The sequence below is a fragment of the Aspergillus ibericus genome (genome assembly GCF_003184845.1).
Source record: "Aspergillus ibericus CBS 121593 unplaced genomic scaffold BO80scaffold_65, whole genome shotgun sequence".
Classification (NCBI taxonomy): Eukaryota; Fungi; Ascomycota; class Eurotiomycetes; order Eurotiales; family Aspergillaceae; genus Aspergillus; species Aspergillus ibericus.
The window spans coordinates 24008-43718 of NW_020292163.1; the positions used below are offsets into that span (position 1 = coordinate 24008).

Consider the following 19711-nt stretch of genomic DNA (forward strand, 5'->3'; position numbering starts at 1 on the left):
AAAAAAAACTCTCAGCAGAGGTGATGCAGTCAGCGTATTATGCAAGAAGGCTCTGATCAGTAGACACTGTCCGACAAGCGGACTGATCTTCAAGGCAAAAATTCCCTGCAACCGATGCTAATTGCTAATGTGCCACAGTGTTCAAATGAGTCTCTCCGGAGCGAGCATTGCGTGAATTCTAGTATGACTTGCACCTAGATTCATCCCTGCCATTCAGGCTCTATATTCTGCTTGCTCAATGACATGAAGTGCCAGTGCATGTCATGAAGCATGAATATGTTGTTCAGTGACAGGCACCCAATCACCGAGGTGCCAAGTCATAAGCGGAGCGTGGGATTTCCACCCCGGAGCATACTCCAAGACCCAGCCCCTGAGATGGCGTAGCCGGAGGGCCCCGATGCATAGAACGAACGCCCAGTGGATGCATGCCTTACACCTGGCACCTCCGCCATTGGGTCGAGGTGTGAAGGGGCCTGCATTCGAATCTGACCGGCCCCATACCGGCGGATATCGAGGTTTTCAATGATGTTTTCGAGATGCGTCCTACCGGTTGGCGGGTAGGATGGCTGCTTTTAAGTGAAGACTTGCTTGCTGGATACCCTTTGGATGAGTATACATGACTCTTTCCCCCTATCATACGGTACTTAAGTTCACTTTCTTCCTCCCCGGCTAGTCTTGAACAAGTGGTCAGGCTTAAGTGACTAGCGGGGTTTTCTTCATATAGCAGAAATGCCACCATTTGCCTTTTTCCTGCTTATAACGGCCGTCGTGAAGTTGTACAGAACATTCATCGGCCTCCGCTACAACGAACTCCGCAACGGACTTCCGCACTCCGCCCAGTCTCGCCTGGCCCATGCTCAATCTCACTCTCCGCGGAACTCCAGTCCCAGACGCACGATAGTGGTTTCACGGCCGCGAACTCGGATGCGCATTCCTGGGCGCGGGAAGATCCCCTGGTTACGAAGCGTCACGGGGAATGGAGGTTTGGGTGAAAGGGGGTTTTGACGGCGGAGGATGTCCTCCTGGCGAGGGAGTATGGGTGTGATGGGGTCGTGGTGAGTAATCATGGGGGGCAGGCAGTTGGATGGGGGTGCTTGCGACGGTGGATGCGTTGCCGGAGTGTGTGCGGGGCTGCGGAGGGGACGATTAGGGTTCATGTGGATGGGGGGATACCGCTCGGGGGCGGATATTTTTAAGGCCCTGCCGGTGCTTTGGGGGTTGGCGGTATTTTCCCCCACCCACCCACTTTCTCTTTCTCTCTCTGTTTCACCCTGACAGTTAGTTCACTTATTTTATGTTCGGTTGGGCGATGATGCTAATTGGTATAGTATGACGGCGAAAAAAGGTGTCTCGCGCGTGCTGGACATCCTCGACGATGAATTCAAGTGCTGTATGCAGTTGACGGGGTGTCGGACCCTAGCGGATATTAACTCCCGCTGCGCTGGCCAGGATTCAACCGGATGGGACGGTGGCGAGGTTGTGATTATACCTTTTCTACACGGATAGTTAGATGGAGATGAGGATATAGAGGGGGTTTTATAATATAGGTGAGATGTTGAGGGTATATATACTTAGAACATATGATACAAGCACGGAGATGGGTGAAATTGAAGTTAAATTAATTCAGTCATAGAAGATTTCAAGATCAGGATGTCGAATGTGATGATAACAAAGAACTGATATATGTAAATTGAAAAAGGATATGTATACCAACACAGACCACCTCATACAGCAGCACCAGCACCAGCACCAGCAGCAGGCAACACCCCCTGCGGATTCTTAAACAAATCGCTCGGATCATACGCCGCCTTAATCCTTTCCAACCGGGGCAGATTCGACCCCCAATACGCCTCCCGCGCATTCTGCAACCGCGGATCCACATACCCCGGATACACACCATTCCCCAACCCCGGGGTATTATTCCGAATCACCTCGTTGACACCATCGAGGAAATTATACGTCGTTTGGGATACGGGCCCTAATGTCACTGCGTACGATTGCAGCCAAAAGAGCGTGTCACGGTGGGCGAATCCGGTCGCGTCCATGGGGACGTCGTTGATGGCGCCGCCTTCCAGGTCGAAGATCACGAACCAGATGAGTGCCCCTTTATCTGCGGTGTCGAGGTACTCGAAGAGTTGGTCAACCCCGGTGGATGGAATCTGGGTCTGTTCGGTAAAGGAGAGACAGCGGGCGTAAAAGTCAGCGGGAATGCCGCCGGTCAGGTCCAGGATGGATTGCTCCGCCCAGTGGGCTGCCAGACCGAGCCAGTCGGTGAAGACAATCACGGTGGAGTTGGTTTGGCCCGGGAATTGCTCCTCCAGACCCAGGGCGTCGTATTCAGCTTGTGTGCCGAAGAAGGTCCCCGAGATGACCATGCTGCCCTCGAGGATGGTGCAGATGCTGGCGAATTTGCGGCTGAGATTGGGTTGGGAGATGAAGCTTTGCCATTTTTTAAAGAGGTTGGCCCGCGATTCGGTGCTGCCCAGGCCGAACGTGTAGGTGTATTGCACGGCGGTGCCGGGTTCGGGCTCCGTGCGGAAGACGAATTCGGTGACGACGCCGAAGCTGGCGCCGGCGCCTTTGATGGCGAAGAGCAGGTCCGAGTGCTGTGTTGCGGAGGCGCGCACGACGGTGCCGTTGGCGAGGACGACTTCTGCTTCCAGTACGTGGTCGAGTTCCATCCCGTATTGTCGGGCCGTCGGTCCCAGTCCGCCGATTGTTGCGTGTCCGCCGACGCCGATTTGTGGGGAGGTGCCGTGTGCGATGGCGCGTCCACCGGCGTCGTGGAGGTAGTCGTCGAGTTCGCCGTTGAGCATACCGGCGCCGACGGTGGCTTGGTAGTTGGTGTAGTCCATGGAGAACGATTTCATGTTTTCGAGGTTGATGCTGATGGCGCCATCGGTGCCGCCGAGGCCTAGTGGAGGTTGGTTAGTTGAGAAGTCAAAAAGTAAAAGGGGGAGGTACCGTAGTTGCCATAGCTGTGGCCGCCGCTTTTGGCCTGGACTTTGTAGCCCAGCGTCGCGGCGCAGCTGACAATGGCGGCGACTTGCTGAGTGGACTTGGGGAATGTCACGGCCGCTGGCGTAACGGGCCAGTTGAGGTTGTAGACCTTGACCGCGAGAGTCTGGTAGAGCAGGTCCCCATCGACTGCGACAAGAGTCGGGTCATTCTGCACGGCAGTGAGAAGACATTGGCGGAGGGTGGACGCCGTGGATAACCCCAGAAGGAGAAAAGACGCGACCACGCGAACGAAGAAGCCCATGGTGGCCAGCATTCCGGAGTGTGCAACAGCTACAGGGAAAGCTGCGACAGGAGTCTAGGCCGCATAAATAGCTCCTGGCTGGTCATGCCAATGCGATGGCACTCAGACGCGGGACCAATCAGGCCGCAGCCACGGTCTGATAGGTCGACCCCTCCTCAGCTGGGCTCAGCTGGCCGACGAGCTGATCGCTCATTCGTGTTGGAAGGGGCGGGCTCCACGGTTTGTGCAGGGTGAATTTGGAAGCATCCATAGTGCCGATTTAATCTCCTTCTGCCAATGAGAGAAGGGGGTACCTGAGATAGTCCCGAAACGATCGACAAGACAGGGACCAATTTGCATGCACTGCGTAGGCCTCAGGGCCTACTGTGTCGACTGGAGATGGTTGTCTAGAAGCGATCAGTCTCGCTTCATAGACGCGAGGTGAATGTCTGTCAGACGATCACAACACAACATCTTGGAAGCCAAGCCAAGTAGAGGATCGGTTGGCGGAGATCGATAGTGCGCGCAAATCCGAGAGTGGCGCCAATGGCCCCTGGATCACAGGGGATCCCGGATATCCACCGCCAATAAGCCGGGCTGATCCCCGCCCCAGCTGGGCAGTGCGGGCAGTGCGGGCAGTGCTGGCAGCCTGATGTCGTGTGCCGGCATCTTGTGATGTCGAAAAGGTTTGAGTATCTGGAAGGTTAGGCAGCAGAGATGTGAAAGAATGAAGTGAAATGAAAAGAAATAGAATTAGATTCAAGCGACTCGGATTGGACAACCCAGAGGCGCGCTAGCCGGTTTAGTACAAATAACAAACACCCCAACACCAACCGAACCACCAAAAAACAAAAACAATGACCAGACTGGGGCTCGATCCCAGGACCTTATCGGTGTTAACGATACGTGATAACCAACTACACCATCCGGCCAATTGATGAAGATGATACCATTCAAGCGGTATCATCACCGCAAATCAACCACCTTGACCTGGGTGCCCTCAAAATGCTGCACCCCCTTGCTCTTCGCCGCCAGCTCCGGCGCCTCCGGGCTGGGATAAAAGTCAATCTTACCACCCTTCTTGACCACGCCAACCCGGTCCAGGTACGTGCGCCCGCGCACATACGGGTCCAGCTGCCAGTAGTTCTGCCGCAAGGTCTCGATCGTCGCCGTCCGCTGGCTCTTAGCCGTCGCCGCCGCAGCTCCATCCCTGGCGGTCACCCACTCCGATGTGCGGAGCAGTAGGTCCTCGCCGATCTTCAAGCGCTCGGCGAAGATGCGATCGCGGGTCTCTGTATCCGCCATCAGGTCGTTCTCGCCCGCCACTGGCTCGATGTACTCGTAGGCCCAGTTTTCCTTGCCCTTGAGCTCCTTCGGGATCTGTTCCGGCGCGATGAACTTTTCCAGATCGGATACCTTGCTGGTGAAGTTGACCTTGGACACGATCACCGGGTCCATCCAGCCTTTAATGACCTTCCAGATGCCTGTGAGGGTTAGATGCTGTCGATCGCAGGGAGGACAGACTGGTGAACCTACCGGAGAAGACCCATGGAGAGTTGTGGATGAGCATGTTGCCAAGCGACTCGGGGTAATTCTCCTGGAAACACTCGATGATGAACTTGACCGGTGCATATTCCTGCTACATGTTAGTGGCGGTGATGTATTTGCAGAAAAATCACATACCATGTTGGAAAGACCAAAGCCTGTCATGTCAAAGATGATGGTCTGATTGATCAGCTAAGTCAAGATAATCCTTGGGAAAGTATGCATACCACTGTCTCCGTTGGAGGCGCCAGCAACAACCGCGCCGTCTCAATCGTGTGTAGAATAAAACGGTTGATCACCGCCTCGCTCTGCTTCGAGGGCTGGTGGAATCGCACGCGCACCACCAGGACAGGCCGGCCCTGCCGGTCGGTACCGTGCATGTAGCACTTGCCCATGCGCAGCTGATCCAAAAAGTCCTTGCACTCTTTGGCTGCGGCCGTATCCACCGTGTTCTGCGATGTGACCAGGGCGTCCAACTCCGGGTTGGCAATCACCTTGTCGTCGACATGCTGGTTCCGGCGCCACACCATCGCCCGCAGCATCATCCCGAAGCCCTTGCCAACGTCCCACTTGCGAGCGCGTAGGAAGCGAAGGAGGAGAACGTCCGGGGAATCATGCTTGGCGATGTACAGCAAGCCAGAGCGGAGCTCGTCGATCGACGTGTTGCTCAACGTCTCCCGGATACCCTTGATGTCGGCGCTGCTCATGCCGTTCTTCTGCAGGACTCGGGACAAGTCTTCCGTAAAGGCCCCCTGGCCATTCGCGGAGACAGCGGTATCGGCCCGGGAGAGCGACGTGCTTTGGCGCTCGGGTTGTCCTGGGGCGGGATTGCCATTCTGAAGGGACTTCACATCAAGCAAAGTCAAAACAATCGACCAAAGCTGTTGCAGTTTGGCTTCCTGATCCTGAGTCAGGTTGCCGATGAATCCAGTTGGGGTAGCCATGATGAATAGATGAGATGTGTCTGTCATGAGTGCAACTGAGGTGGGTTGCCAGGGCTTATGTAGTTTCGACTCTCATACAAAAGCCAGTTGCATATGAAACCAGTCTTTGGGATCGCCAACCTCGGATCTCGTGGGCGCTTCAGGGGTTGGCTCGTCGGCCCGTGGTTCTTGCCAGGGATCGTCGCGGATTGCCCGCTCGGACTGCGGGGAACGTTCCCATTTCTTGGTGGTTCGTGTTTGATGAGCATGCAGCTCCCTTTTCCAGGCACTGCGGCGATGGAATGCGCTATCTGGCCATTTTTAGCAGCCACTTTGGTGTCGGGATTGGCCGGGCATCCACTCTCACGAGCCTGACTGCGTTAATCTCGACTTTGAGTATCTGGTCCATGGGTCGGTCGTACCTTATCATTTCCACGTCAAGTTTCATCTCATTTCTTCGCTGGCCATCGATCCCAAAGCTTGGTGATGGAAGACTGATTCACAGCGAGCAATAGGCGAGGGAGCGAGAATAGAGTTCCAGCACCCTGAATCCCACCTCACCGCTCGACGGATGTAACACTGATCGGCAGGGCTCAAATCAACCCGATGAAACAAGATGATCGAGCACTCAAAGGGCAATCGCAGAATACTGAGTGAGATCCTCGGCTGCTTGCCTGTGATCGTGTCAGATGAAAGTGTCGTCACCACGATGCTGGCCGATGGCTTGATCCTTGTGTGCCTTCTCCTTCTCACGGTGGCGGTCTACCGTCTCACCCTGCATCCGCTATCGCACCTCCCTGGGCCTTGGGTCTTTTGCATCTCGTCCCTTCCCCAGTGGACGATCGTTTTCCTCGGGATCGAACCTCAGACCCTCGCGCGCTACCATCGTCGTTACAACACACAAGTTTTGCGCATTGCCCCGAATTTGGTCTCCATCTCCGCCCCAACGGCTTTGGAGACCATTTATGTGGCTAACGGGGGCTTCCGAAAAGACGGTCGATATCGCAACTTCGACGTCAACGGGCAACCCACCATCTTTTCCGCCATCGATAAGGCCTACCGCGATGTGCGAGCCAAGGCGGTGCTGCCGTTGTTCGCGCCGACTAGGATACGAGCAGCGGAGGGTGAACAAAATGTCCAGCGATACGTGGAGAAATTTATCGCTCGGTTGAACGGTGCAAAATCCCTTTCGGGCACACATCGTGTCGACATATTGGATTTGTCCTTGCGACTGTCGATGGACGTAATGGCGGGCTATATGTTCGACAGGTCGTATGGAGCGCTGGACGAGGATTCAAATTCCACCGATCGCTCACAACGAGGGAAGTTCTCCGAGAGTCCCTGGCTACAGGCCATCGCAGCATTTGGCTACTACTCCATGCTCCCGCCCTGGTTGTTTACAAAGGCCTTGTTGATCCACACCTCCCTCTGGGATCCTGCTCGAGGCGCATCCGTGCGTCGCGTTGGAGAATTCGTCAAGTCAGTGGTGGCAGAGGAACCGAGAGCGACATCCACCTACCACGGCCGTCTATCCGCAGCTGGAGCGACCGAGGACGAGGTTATCGGGATCTGTGGAGGATCGCTGTTCGCGGGGACGAGCTCGACGGGTCAGACACTGGCTACCATCTTATTCCACCTTGTGCGTCAACGCGACGTTCGCAAACGGCTCCATCAAGAACTACGCGAATCGGCATCAACTGACCTGCAGAGCTATCCGTACTTAAAGGCCGTGGTCAACGAAGGCCTTCGACTCGCCATGACCAATCCTGCCCCTCTCACCAGAACCGTTCCCGAAGGTGGATGTCACGTAGATGGAGTATACCTCCCGGGAGGAGTCTCGGTCGGAGCAGCGATATACGTCATGCATCACGACGAAGACGCGTTCCCTGATCCTTTCTCTTTCAGACCGGAGCGCTGGCTAGAGGTGTCAGATGAGAGCCGCGAGCAGTGCTTCTTCCCGTTTGGTCTGGGATCGCGATCGTGTATCGGCAGGAACCTGGCGCTGTATGAGCTGTATGAAGCAGTCGCTGCGACGGTGAAGTCTGATGTTCTGGAGGGGGCTGTGACATGTCAGAAAAAGATCGTAGTGAACGGTTGTTTCAACGGGGAAGTCGAGGGCCATGCGATTGAGATTTGCTGGACGGATAGTCGGTAGATCCATTCACAACCGACTATAGTCACCTGATCCTGTTGCTACGTCCAGCTGCCCACATAGCTTGGTCGTACACCGTACCATACACCTTTCCTCCACTGGCAGGAGGGAACTGATCGAGACATACAACTCAAGCACTCCGTATATTCCTTGAACTTTCGTATATATCGCACGTTTAGCCAATTACCCTGCAGCATTGATGATTCTAGCGCCCGCATATAGACCACCATAGTATAAGCCTTAACGCCAATCGGAGTGCCTCAGTTCATAATCCCACTTTGTAGATAATGGCTCCTCTTAAGGGTGGGGTAAAGATGGGTGGAGCATCGCGCGGCCCCCCACTAGCGCAACCGCCGACATCCCGCGGAAAAGCGGACTTGAAGACCTGCAATCATTTCTCTACTTTCAAGCCGTCGCTCTGAAAACGTGAGGTTTGCGCTGGTGGTCAGGATTGAAGCTCAAATTATAATAAAATCCAATAACATGTTATTTTGTCCAAGACTATGCTATGTACCGGCAGACGGACGCAGAATTGATGGTATTAGCATGATTAACTGATGCAGGACATGATTGACGGTGACATTGGATAGGTCTGGGTGACTGGATGTTGTGCTAGTGCAGTCAATGTTGTTGGCAGGCAAACATCAGGTAGATACACAATGTGTATTAACATAAGGCAGAGAACAAGGAACGAAGTGATTCCGACAAATAACTCAGAACCAACTAATCAATAGTAGTGATATTGTTCGACAACGCAGTGCAGTTAATCGGGAGATTGATAGGAGGAAACTCTCCCTCCGCAGAAAAAGCCAGACTGCTGTAGTTGTAGGTCGGACTCAACATCATGATCTGGCCGACAGTGGTATCGTACCGCTCCGCCAGATCCTTGTACACGCCCCAGGTAAACTGGTATGGCTGGAGGATACACTGACTGGGATCACACTGGGGGACCTTGATAAACTGACCGACGTTGAGTTCGGCGGTGGGCGAGGTAGGGTTGACGAGGGTCTCGTTGGAAGGTCCGTCCACGTGCATCAGCGATTCGACGGTGATGTTCAACCGACGGGCAATCACCTCGTAGGTGTCGCCGCGGACGGTGTAGTAGAGGCGAGGTCCGCCGTAGATGCAGGTGCGGGTGGTGTTGGTGTCGGGTAGGATACAGGAGGTGTTGTCGGGCTCGCAGACCTCGCCGGGGATGATGAATGACTCACCCACGTTGGGGACGATGGTCACGTCCGCCATGAGGTTCTGGCGGCCGATGTCGCAGACGCCGCGGTTGGTTTCGCGAGCAACGTCGAAGACGGTGGTGCCGTCGATGGTGATCTCGTACGAGTAGCTGGTGGTGTTGAGGGCGGTGGTGTTGCAGGATGCTGCCACGGCCAGCGGAGTGAGCAGAAGGGCCAAAAGTGCGGTACTGAATGACTTCATTTTGGCTTTGTTTGGTATACTTGAAGAGTTGAAGGAAGGACAGAGAAAAGAGAGGTTTGAATGAATGAGCTGGAATGAATGAAAGCGTTGTTGATTAGGATGATGGTGCGCAAACGTCTACTCTTATATAGTCCAATGTTCACACCCGGAGAGAACTTCTCCGGAAGACAATGGCTCTAGCGAATTGCATGTGAGACGAGTCCATCGCAGAAATTAATCTCGGCGCAATATGTCGCTATACAGCCGGTATCTACTAGTAGCAGCGACATTCGACTAGTGGGTGAGTTCAACGGTTAATTCCACCAGCTGTGCTAGCGTATGGTTCATCAGATGATTGATGAATGTCAGCCATCGCTTTGAATGACTGGGTATAGTTTTCAGTCCCCACATCGCTTGTGCCGACGGCCCCACGAACAGGAGATTGCATATCACATTCGGAAGCGAGAAATAGTGGCCGAATGCGTGATTTGACTCGTCATTGGCAATCGGTGATGCAGTCAAATGATCCCCGAAGACAGTCCTAACCTCCATCACGGACGCTACGGATGAAGCCGTCGGAGTGGGGAGGAGAGCAGTCAAGACGGAGTCTGCCGGAGCGCACGGAACATGGCCCACGGTCATTCATAATGCTCAGGCCTTCTGGTAGTAATCACAAATGCAATATATTTGGTAGGCTGTCATGCGGAGTGTGGGTGGACTCCGGAGGCTAGCTGCTCAGTCTAAACCAGATGTTTGGTGGCGCATGGTATCTGTATTGTATGACGCGCCTTGCAGTCAAACGTCTGGTCTTCTGCAGATGAAAGATTTCCTCCAATTCCGTAGGAATAAGGTTGTTAGCGACAGATCCCGGTCCAGATGGCCAAGTAACCCGGGGAAGCGTGAGGTGAGCTTGAGTCGTGGATCTGCTTGCCAAGCTCCAAGGGTGGGCTGTCGTTCTTCAGTTGTCTTCCATGAGAGGCATGGATTAACAGGAACAGTTTCAGCCGGCTGACCTACCTTTTTTCCTGCATCCATTCTTGGGATCATGTTGAGGCCTGAGGTTGTCATGCAGCTATTCGGCTTACCCGATTCGGGGCGGGTTTGCGAAGCTCCACCGGCCACGCATCCACCATGACGAGCCATGCATAAAAGCATGGCTGATTTAGCCCTTCCCCAGACTGGTGTCCGCCTGTCATAAGCTTCTCCGGTAGGAGCTGCCCCGTCTTCTGCGGGGGTTGTTTGCTTGTATATGCTGCTTCTTTTACCTTGCCCGTATTACTACTCCAGATCCAGCAATACCTTCTGCAGCATGTCTCAGGTGCATATATGCATACTGCACATTAGGGTGTGATCTATTGCAGTGTCTCGGCGATTGCTGTTCAAGACGCCGACTTTCACCAATTGGTCCACCTATACCCATTGCCAGGCGTGGGCTAGTCATCCGCTAGGACCTCTTCGACCTATGTAAAGCTTGACGAGGAGGAGATTCCAACCACTAATACAAGTACATGCATGCCGTAGATTGCATCCGCTGGGGCAATATCTGTACCTTCTTTCGCTCGGTGTCTTGATCCACCAAATTGTCTCCTAGTCCATGATCGAGTCGCTCATTTGGAAAAAGGAATTGCTCCTGGGATTGGATGCGAGAATGCGAGTATGATGCTCTATGCTGGTATTCATGCAGGGTCGACATGGCAAACATTGCCATGGCGATCAACCCTTGCGTCTGTATTAACATCGGCAGTCAGCAGCTGAGCCATATGCATTGTCAGCTCTGTGGAATGCTTGTTCCCTGCATGGCATGTTAGCAACCTGTTGAATATGATCGGTTGTTTGACTAGCCTGTGCTGAAAGCGCTGCGTACGCGTATCCTCCGTAGCTGCATGTCTTCTGTGATTAGTGGACCGGAATTATTCTGTCCGTCCTGATATTAGGATGCAGCTAGCTTAGCTCAAGTGAAATGATAAGGAAATGGTCCAGCTTCTGGACTGAGAGTCATGTCTGTGTAGGATCACGCCGCGTGTGCAACTCCGGACCAAGCTGCATGGCCGCGTAGAACTAGCATGTGTTCCGGCGGAGATTTGTCTGCGGTCCAATTTGTCCAGAAGGGAGGGTATGTCAACAGCAATAGCATCAGCAAGGTCCGCAAGGTCCGCAAGGATCCATCGGAGTGGAAGGTGTTATTCAGGTACTGGAACCTCTCCGGAGCTCATTGGCGCTAGTCCTAATCCAGGGCCAAAGCTTTCATGAAGATATTGCGTGGCTTTGATTGGTTGTGAGGTAGAAGTTGATTCCTTAAAATTGAAGTACTTGGTACTCAAGTGGATTGACAGGATTCGGGATGGACACTTTTGACAAGAAAGAATCTTTCTTAGTCCGCATGGCCCAACGCTAGATACCAAGGATTTTCAAACATGGCGGCCATGGTACTACATCTCCTGGAAGCTATAAATATATTTCCAAGTGTAGTCTGCTACCCACCACGCAGTATTTATCCTTGTATTCTGTGTCCAACATCATGTAACTATCGTATTTTCATGCCGTTCGCTTATAAGACTATAAGAGCTTGCAATGAGTGATAGAAAAATGAGTTCCCTCTCACAAAATCGAAACAGACCCCCCAAAAGGCAGTATTTCTCCTGCGCCGGGCAATGACCACAATCAATGGAGGCACACAGTTTTGTTAACCTTGATAGGGCAATATAAAAGCTGTATCTTCAACAAGATCCGATATGGTGTAGTGGCTAACATCGCCGTCTCTCACACGGCAGCCGGGGGTTCGATTCCCCCTATCGGAGCTCAAATTTCCTTTTTTACTCGCCCTCACGGACACCATCATGCTCCAGCCCTTTCTCTTTTTGCCTGTTTTCTCTCAAGCGACGGTGCTGTTGAAGGAGTCTGTTCGGCCCAGCCTGGAGCACACTCTTCCTGGCCTTCCCCAAATTCGTGGCAGTGTGCCGAGTTGCCGCCCCAAATTGGGGAAATCCACGTGGGATAAGTTCGTGTCAATATTTGAACCACACGCAGCTCATCTAAATTTCGTAGCTACATCCAAATTTCTTCTCTCTTATTGACAATGGTGTGTGTCTTTTTCTTTCTTTTTTTTTTTTACTCTACATGAACCTCAGTAGATTGTAAGGGGGGTCTTCCCATCTATTGCAATGCTCCGAAAATGAAAGTTATCACTGCCTATGGCGCGTGGGCGGAATATATAACCGCGTGCATGCCAAGTTCATCCTCCAGTGATATTGCAACACTCAATTGACATTGTTGGAGAGATGCTCACGTCATAGTGCAAGTACCAAACGACATCGGGTTAAGGGGCAGCCCATTAACCTGTACCGGGATCAGTATCCAGGAGGTATTCTCCGAACGAATGTCCTCAAAGTGCGTTCGATGGCATTGTCAAAATTGATGGACGGCCATTTAGGTACCCAATACGCCAACTGCATGGTAAGATACACCTCCGGCGCCAATTGTATGTTTCAAATCGATTGGCGACAGGGTTACAAGGTAGCAGCTATCGACATCAAGCATTCAGCTTTAGACGCAGTCGCATCCTCCGAGCACAAAGCTGATGTGCTTATCTTGGTACGATCCTGTGGAAAGGTCCCGGGAAAAGATCGAGATACTGTTTCTGATAATTATCCAGTACTCAATGCGACGGTGCTGGCTACTGATCATCCCTCTGCTCTTGAATTGGCAGCAGCCGTTACTTGGAAGCATGGACCGATGGTCCTGCTCGGTTGGTCTGGAAAGGGAATAACCATGTCATATCATACCACCGTCTACAAGAATCCCAAGTTGGTGGAGTTTTTATTTGCGGATACGCGAGCGCGCAGGCATCCATTGAACCGTTTCACGAGAATAGGCTGCATGTGCAGGTCAAAAGTGAAAGTTGGAGTAGGCGGAGGAAGTGAGGAGGGCTATCTGGTTGGAAATCAAGTGGAAAGATTGTCATTGTTATAACGTAAAGATCATGTTGAAAGGTATGCGGATGATCAACTTGTGAATAGAATTATGCAATCACCCCTTATATTAACTGTGGGGCATCGGACACCCACCGGACAATCGACAGGATAAAGTAGCAGATGCTTAAAATAAATATGGGGTTTGCTGGTAGCTTGTTACTGTTAGCCTTGGGCAATAACGGTCGATATTATGGCCGAGACATAAAGGTCGCTATCGCAGAACTTCTAGGAACTAGCGTTATATGTAGAGTAGACGTTGATGCTCGTCCCTAGACTTGGAATCTGCAGCAGGCGGATTTTACGTTGGTTATTCATACTTTTGTTTCAAAACTTGTTTGGCATATGTCATATCACACAACCCTGTCAAAGCAAGGATTATGCTATCCTCAAACGGCGGTGCCTGAATTGACACGCTAAGCGGCCTGACTATCCGGCTGGAGCGTCTAAAAGTAAGTTAGCCTGCGCAATGATGACAGGAAACGTTTAAATGCATCGTTAATGGCATAGAAACTCTCCAGGACGGATTTGCCTACATATGGACCAAATGGCTCACCCCTGACCGATGTGATAGAACCACATCACCAGAAACTTCAAAATGGCCGCTGAAAGACATCATACAGAAGCGCCATGAGCAATCCTCATAATTAAACATCTTATCATGAATTAGCCCCCTGACGCTCAATAACGCTTGTCTTGTATTGGGTGATGGCATCCGGTCTGCCCGATGTAGGCCTCGGCCAGGCCAATCCAAAATTAATGAACTTCTATCAAATCCTAGCTTTGGTCGCCAAGGGGCTTCATCAGTTCATCCGACAGTCCGTGAGGAAAGCCCGGGCGCTAAGAACCGCCAGTTACTAAAAACAGTGACCACTAGTAATGCTGGTGGAAGCAGTAGTGGAGGCATCAGTGTCCGAGAGCAAAACCAGGGATGCCGGCAATATCGGCGGGTCTTCTTGCTGGGGAAAACGGCCGAGTCCACCTTCTGCACCAGGCCAGTTGTTGCACCATTCACAGGGCAGTCATGGCCGAATGGCTGCTGGTGAGTGGTTGATGGTAGGGTTGCTGGGTCGGTCCGCCGGAGAAAAAAGTGGGTGCCCACTTTTAATATGAAACACCACGGCCGATTAAGATTGTTCAGGAACATGACTAGGGGCCCACGCCGCCAGGTTAATCAACGACAGACTGATGAGTGTCGCACTACCGGCTCAAGCGCGATCGGGTCCAATGGAGTACCATCGTACCAGGCAATTTGCTGCTTGGGTCATATAAGGAGGGGAGCCGTACCTCTTTCTTGCACTCCAACCAGTATCTTTTTTACTCCCTTCCAACTATCACCAGTCACTCCTTACCATAACCATCACCATGGTCGCCTTCTCTTCCCTCGTTCTCGCCTTGTCGGCAGCCTCCAGCGCCCTCGCCGCTCCCGGTAACCGCGCCTACATCGACATGGCCAAGCGCAGCCTCACCTCCTCCGCTGAGGGTACCAGCGATGGCTACTTCTACTCCTTCTGGACCAACGGTGGCGGTGATGTGACCTACACCAACGGTGACGCCGGCGAATACACCGTTGAGTGGACTGACTGCGGCGACTTCGTGGCTGGCAAGGGCTGGGACCCTGCTGATGCCCAGTACGACCCCTAAGCCTCTCTGAAATGCAATGATACTAACCATCATCAGGACCGTCACCTACAGCGGAACCTGGGAGACCAACGCCAACGCCTACCTCTCCGTCTACGGCTGGACCACCTCCCCTCTGGTCGAATTCTACATCGTCGAGAAGTACGGCGACTACAACCCCTCCTCGGGCCTGACCGAGCTCGGCACCGTCGAGAGTGACGACGGCACCTACAAGATCTACCAGACCACCCGCGAGAACCAGCCCTCCGTCGAAGGCACTGCCACCTTCAAGCAGTACTGGTCTGTCCGCGAGTCCGGCCGTATCGGCGGTACCGTCACCACCCAGAACCACTTCGATGCTTGGGAGAAATTGGGTCTGGAGCTTGGTACCCCCAACTACATGATTGTTGCGACTGAGGGTTATGAGAGCAGCGGGTCTGCTACTATCACTGTTGAGACTGCGGCTGATGCTACCTCCCACTCGACTGTTGTGGCCGAGGAGGAGGAGGACTGCTAGGCGGTTCGCTAGGTTGTTTGTATATAGTTGGTCCCGATGAGGGTTTCGCTTCTTGTATCAATTCATATTTGATTCGCGTCTGGCTTGGCCGGACTGCGATGTTGTTTTCTTGAGCAATTTTGCCGGTACTACCCACCATGATAGCTCTTTGCAGTAGCTTTAGAAAGCATGACCGGGCTGGCCTAAAGGGCTTCATGCCAGAGAAGACTGCATCTCAGAGGTGTGTGATTATCCTTCGGCAGATCTTCTCCATTTCCAAAAATTCCGTGCCTGTGAAAGCCTATGCACCTGCACTATGCACATCCCGCCATCAGGGAATCAATTTATATCCACCACTCTTAGTATCCTTACCCAGTATTAGCACGGTCACCACAACCTCGACATCTGCACTACCATTCCCGAAAACAGTAGTGACTAGCCACTCACCATGAAGAGAGGATGATACCACACCAAGCAAAGCGTAGGCTATCTTGAGTTGGGATGACTTTATATGCACCTGAGCAGTCAATGATAACGAAGAGTAGACACTTCTCCCCTCCCCTGCTTTATCTTTCGTGAGGAAGTCCGAGGTGGAGGTGTATAGCACCGTCCGATGAATCATTTATGGGGCGGATACCATTATATAATTCGATTACCACATCGCTCCATAGGTGCGACTCTCGTATTCGGTCTGACAGAGGCGCTTGCCAAGTCCTACTAGGAACAGGCACAGCTGCTGACGAAAGTGCTGCTGATGAATGTTTTCTATCTTGAACCTATAATTATCAAAGCGGTGCTCCCCTCTAACGAAGGTGGCCTCGTTCGCTGACCAGGTAACTTCTTCGCATTTTTCTTTCTTGGTTTGGAAAGAAATTGTGTGTTGGTCCCGCTGCTCGTTCGGCAATGTAGCTGCGGAAGCCTCGGGTTTTCCGACTACACTGCTTCGGGTGGATCATCATGTCACATCCCACCCAACACGATCGGCTCAATGCCGCTGTCAGCTCCCGAGGAGGCCCCCGGTGAACCCTTTCAGCCCATGCGATTAGTCAGGGATGTCCCATGGGGTACCCCGCATTTCGGCGCGATGATCCCCCGACCTGCCGACCCGGCCGGGTCCAATCAAGCTGGCCAGCTCTGTCAGACTCTTCCCTGCAGGACGAGACGTGTCTTTGCTCGGGGTAATCCTGCGCGAGGACCGGCAGCTGGGCATCGGGCCCTGACGACTGCATTCGGGTGTATTAGACCGACGACCATCCAGCTCCATCAATGCTTAATGAAGCTTGATTGTTCTTGCTTTCCCTTCTTTCTCCTCCATCGAAGAATGCATTAGACACTGACGGCAATATGCGTCTCTGGAAACATGACTTTCGGGGCAGGGCCCTGATCATCGCCATCACCATGGCCTCCTGCCAGGCCTTCCTTCTGCTGGGTTTTGACCAGGGTTCGTTGTCGTATCTGAGCCGGTCATGGGCGACCGATTAACGTTGGCTGGCAGGTGTCATGTCCGGCATTGTGGGCGCGGACAATCGGTTCGCCCGCGACTTCAACAACCCCGACGCGGCGATGCAGGGCAACATCACCGGTCTCTACGATATCGGCTGCGTCATCGGATCCATCGTCTGCTACTTCATCGGCGAGAGGATGGGTCGACGGACCATGCTCATGACGGGTGGCTTCATCATGGTCATTGGATCTATCATTCTGGCCTCCTCCTATACCTTGGCCCAGCTGCTGGTCGGCCGAATTATCACCGGTCTCGGGAACGGAATGAACTCGTCCACAGCACCCGTGTACCAGAGTGAATGTTCTCCGGCTGCATACCGTGGTGCCCTGCTCACCCTCCAGGGAACGGTCACCATCTTGGGTGTGGTGATCGCCTACTGGTGAGAAAATCCTGACCATCACCACCAGTGACTGCCGCACACTAACGAGGACAACGCAGGATGGACTACGGGACCAGCTTTACCGATTCCTCCTACGAATGGCGACTCCCACTGGCGTTTCAATCGGTCTTTGCCGTCTGTCTCATCTTCCAGGTGGTCGGTCTCCCCGAGACGCCCCGTTGGCTGGTCCAACATGATCGCCATGAAGAAGCGCGTGCCGTCGTGGCTGCCATCGAAGACACCACCATTGATGATGCACGTGTCACCAAGACTATCCTGGACATTCAATTTGTGCTGGAGGAAGAACAAAAGGACGGGCCCTTCCGAGTCAAGGAGCTCTTCACCTGGGGCGAGGTGCAGAACCTGCGTCGTCTCCTCATCACCATCACCATCGAGCTGGGCCAACAGTTCACGGGGTCCAATATGATTAATTATTACGGGCCTGTCATGTTCCAGGAGACCATGAACATGAGCCGTAATCTGTCGCTGATTCTGGGTGGCGCAATGCAGTGTACCTACCTGGTTGGATCGGCGATTCCCGTGTTCTTGATGGATCGGTACGGGCGTCGTACCCTCCTGATGGTGTGTTCGGCGGGATTGTGTCTCTGCTTCGTGATGGTGTCGATCCTACTTTCGCTAGACCGGGAGGACTGCGCCTACGGAGCGACCGCCTTTATCTTCATCTTCCAGATCTTTTATGGTGTGGGCTGGCTGCCTGTGCCGTGGTTCTACCCGGCCGAGCTGAATACCACGCGGGTGCGGACGCGAATGCAGGCCATTGCGTCGGGATGGAACTGGATGGCCGTGTTCGCCGTGGTGAAGATCACCCCGATCGCATTTGGTAGGTTCTCCATTTGACACAAGAGAAAGATATGCTGACAGGTTAGACAACATTGGCTGGCGCACCTTCGTCATCTTTGCTGTCCTGAACGCCGTATTTATCCCGATGGTGTATTTTTTCTACCCAGAGACCAAAGGCCTAGAGCTGGAGGATATTCCCTTGCTCTTCCACAAGGGTGGAATTACCGGGGGCGTGTTCACCTCGAAGGGCGGGCGAACAGTCACACCAGGCCAGCACGCGCTGCAAGCCCACGTCGACCAAAAGGTCGAGGGCACAGTACAGCAAGTGGAGGACATTAGCTGAGCAGTTGACCAAGTATTCATCTAGATCGTACGATAATGTCAGACTCGACGACGCTTATGAGGATATGATCCATCGATTCAGTTCATAGTAGATATACAGCTGGATAGGGTACAATAGACAATCTGGACCAGCCATAGATATAATCATGAAACAAGAACAAAGAACTCACCAAACTTACTATACACCAGCGTGCAATCTGTGTCACCTTACCTCAAGACAGCGCATGCAATCGTACCATTGTCATGACATGATCAAACGCATCAATCACATTTCATCAAGTTTCGGCTCCTCTGCTTCCTGGAGGTTCCTATCCAGATCCCGATTCCTTCGCTGCTGTTGCTGTTGCTGTTGGATGTTGATGTCGCCCCGGTCGGCTTTGACCTGCAGTGCACGGGTGCCTTAGCTTTTCTTTTCACGAGACACGTATTCAAAAAGGAAGAGCAACACACCGAGACCTCACTGGACGTCGCATGAAGCTCATCCCAGCGGCCTAGACTCTGCCCCTGCTCGTCACGTTTTTGGACAAGACTGGGGGCCTCGAAGTCGTCGGGGAAGGAGGCTGTGATAAAGACTGGTGCTCGTCAGTTTCATGACTCTTCTCGTAAAATCTCTTATGAGATGGATCGCGTAAAACGATAGAAGTATAGGTGGCAAACGTACACTCCTCGCCCTTGTTGCTGTGTACTTCGGGCGGGTGGTAGTAGCAGACCCGGGCCGAATAGGCGGGGCGGAGGAGGAGCGGACGGCTCAGAGTGGAACTGCGTCGGAGGATCATCGCAGCAGACATTGTTTGAAGATTTGGAGATGGATTCGTAATGGATCAGTAGTGGGATGCAGGAAGATAGCAATGGAGTGGGGGGCTTGATGGCGATGGGCAGATGGGGAAGGGAAGAGAGTTTGGTGGTGATGTCAACGCGCCATGGCCGTTTCAGGCGTGTGGCAGGTGACCCGGTCACGTTTCACATTTCACCTTTCACTTCTGCTGCCAGCCGGCATTTTCTTCGGCCGAGTTGACGGGTTCTTTCTCTTCTTCCCTCTTGATGGTTCCCCAAACTTGAAAGGGAGTCCGTGAACGCCGCATTGGCGGACCATCATGTCTCACTCGACCCAGATAACATAGATTGAATTTCATCTATTCATAGATTAATTCTCATCTATCGAATGTTCGAATCCCATGTCCCACCAATCAGGGGCGCCCCTGGAGCTTTCTCTGAGATCCCATTTTGAGGTTCGCGATGGTTCTGGCCGGCGTCGAAGCGAACAATTAAGGTGGCGGAGACCAAAGGTATGCGACTCCACCAAAGTTGACTCGTGTCGGAGGTGCGGGCCTCA

At 53.0% G+C, this 19711-nt stretch overlaps 7 protein-coding genes and 2 non-coding genes across 9 annotated transcripts; 4 read left to right on the forward strand and 5 right to left on the reverse strand.

Moving 5' to 3' along the window:
- Window positions 1–1545: 1545 nt before the first annotated feature.
- BO80DRAFT_429508 (FAD-binding oxidoreductase) lies at window positions 1546–3717 on the reverse strand. Its single transcript, XM_025720479.1, has 2 exons — window positions 2965–3717; window positions 1546–2914 (listed from the first exon to the last, which is right to left on the reverse strand). Exons 1-2 carry the CDS (start codon window positions 3272–3274, stop codon window positions 1725–1727), a joined length of 1500 nt encoding a protein of 499 aa, XP_025570211.1. The 5' UTR covers window positions 3275–3717; the 3' UTR covers window positions 1546–1724.
- A 261-nt stretch (window positions 3718–3978) lies between these two features.
- On the reverse strand, window positions 3979–5977 carry BO80DRAFT_429509 (CRAL-TRIO domain-containing protein). Its single transcript, XM_025720480.1, has 4 exons — window positions 5014–5977; window positions 4925–4966; window positions 4778–4877; window positions 3979–4725 (listed from the first exon to the last, which is right to left on the reverse strand). The coding sequence occupies exons 1-4, from the start codon at window positions 5728–5730 to the stop codon at window positions 4208–4210; spliced, it is 1377 nt and encodes a 458-aa protein (XP_025570212.1). The 5' UTR covers window positions 5731–5977; the 3' UTR covers window positions 3979–4207.
- On the reverse strand, window positions 4100–4173 carry BO80DRAFT_t281. Its single transcript has one exon. It is a non-coding gene; the product is annotated as a tRNA-Val (tRNA).
- A 180-nt stretch (window positions 5978–6157) lies between the features above and the next one.
- On the forward strand, window positions 6158–8022 carry BO80DRAFT_429511 (cytochrome P450). The gene has a single exon (XM_025720481.1). The coding sequence runs from the start codon at window positions 6419–6421 to the stop codon at window positions 7862–7864; it is 1446 nt and encodes a 481-aa protein (XP_025570213.1). The 5' UTR covers window positions 6158–6418; the 3' UTR covers window positions 7865–8022.
- Window positions 8023–8641: 619 nt separating this feature from the next.
- On the reverse strand, window positions 8642–9211 carry BO80DRAFT_321769 (LysM peptidoglycan-binding domain-containing protein; the record flags this gene model as incomplete). Its single annotated transcript, XM_025715138.1, has 1 exon — window positions 8642–9211. A coding segment is annotated over one exon (570 nt), but the record flags the coding sequence as incomplete, so codon positions are not given.
- Window positions 9212–11994: 2783 nt separating this feature from the next.
- On the forward strand, window positions 11995–12066 carry BO80DRAFT_t280. Its single transcript has one exon. It is a non-coding gene; the product is annotated as a tRNA-Glu (tRNA).
- A 2505-nt stretch (window positions 12067–14571) lies between these two features.
- BO80DRAFT_497395 (glycoside hydrolase family 11 protein) lies at window positions 14572–15373 on the forward strand (the record flags this gene model as incomplete). The annotated part of the gene is made up of 2 exons (XM_025724075.1): window positions 14572–14867; window positions 14917–15373. The coding sequence occupies exons 1-2, from the start codon at window positions 14602–14604 to the stop codon at window positions 15371–15373; spliced, it is 723 nt and encodes a 240-aa protein (XP_025570215.1). The 5' UTR covers window positions 14572–14601.
- Window positions 15374–16689: 1316 nt separating this feature from the next.
- Window positions 16690–18379, forward strand: BO80DRAFT_505819 (sugar porter family MFS transporter; the record flags this gene model as incomplete). Its single annotated transcript, XM_025724513.1, has 4 exons — window positions 16690–16793; window positions 16848–17235; window positions 17295–18076; window positions 18123–18379. Exons 1-4 carry the CDS (start codon window positions 16697–16699, stop codon window positions 18377–18379), a joined length of 1524 nt encoding a protein of 507 aa, XP_025570216.1. The 5' UTR covers window positions 16690–16696.
- A 49-nt stretch (window positions 18380–18428) lies between these two features.
- On the reverse strand, window positions 18429–19257 carry BO80DRAFT_429515 (uncharacterized protein). Its single transcript, XM_025720482.1, has 3 exons — window positions 19040–19257; window positions 18829–18950; window positions 18429–18760 (listed from the first exon to the last, which is right to left on the reverse strand). The coding sequence occupies exons 1-3, from the start codon at window positions 19164–19166 to the stop codon at window positions 18644–18646; spliced, it is 366 nt and encodes a 121-aa protein (XP_025570217.1). The 5' UTR covers window positions 19167–19257; the 3' UTR covers window positions 18429–18643.
- Between the last annotated feature and the right edge of the window lie 454 nt (window positions 19258–19711).

Coding starts and splice junctions, on each gene's coding strand:
- BO80DRAFT_429515 (XM_025720482.1), bottom strand. CDS start 19,166: ATGTCTGCTGCGATGATCCTCCGACGCAGTTCCACTCTGAGCCGTCCG. Junction 18,951..19,039: donor CAGCAACAAGGGCGAGGAGT/GTACGTTTGCCA, acceptor GACGAGCACCAG/TCTTTATCACAGCCTCCTTC. Junction 18,761..18,828: donor CGACGTCCAGTGAGGTCTCG/GTGTGTTGCTCT, acceptor CGTGCACTGCAG/GTCAAAGCCGACCGGGGCGA.
- BO80DRAFT_429511 (XM_025720481.1), top strand. CDS start 6,419: ATGCTGGCCGATGGCTTGATCCTTGTGTGCCTTCTCCTTCTCACGGTG.
- BO80DRAFT_429509 (XM_025720480.1), bottom strand. CDS start 5,730: ATGGCTACCCCAACTGGATTCATCGGCAACCTGACTCAGGATCAGGAA. Junction 4,967..5,013: donor CGCCTCCAACGGAGACAGTG/GTATGCATACTT, acceptor CTGATCAATCAG/ACCATCATCTTTGACATGAC. Junction 4,726..4,777: donor CTCTCCATGGGTCTTCTCCG/GTAGGTTCACCA, acceptor TAACCCTCACAG/GCATCTGGAAGGTCATTAAA.
- BO80DRAFT_429508 (XM_025720479.1), bottom strand. CDS start 3,274: ATGCTGGCCACCATGGGCTTCTTCGTTCGCGTGGTCGCGTCTTTTCTC. Junction 2,915..2,964: donor CCACAGCTATGGCAACTACG/GTACCTCCCCCT, acceptor AACCTCCACTAG/GCCTCGGCGGCACCGATGGC.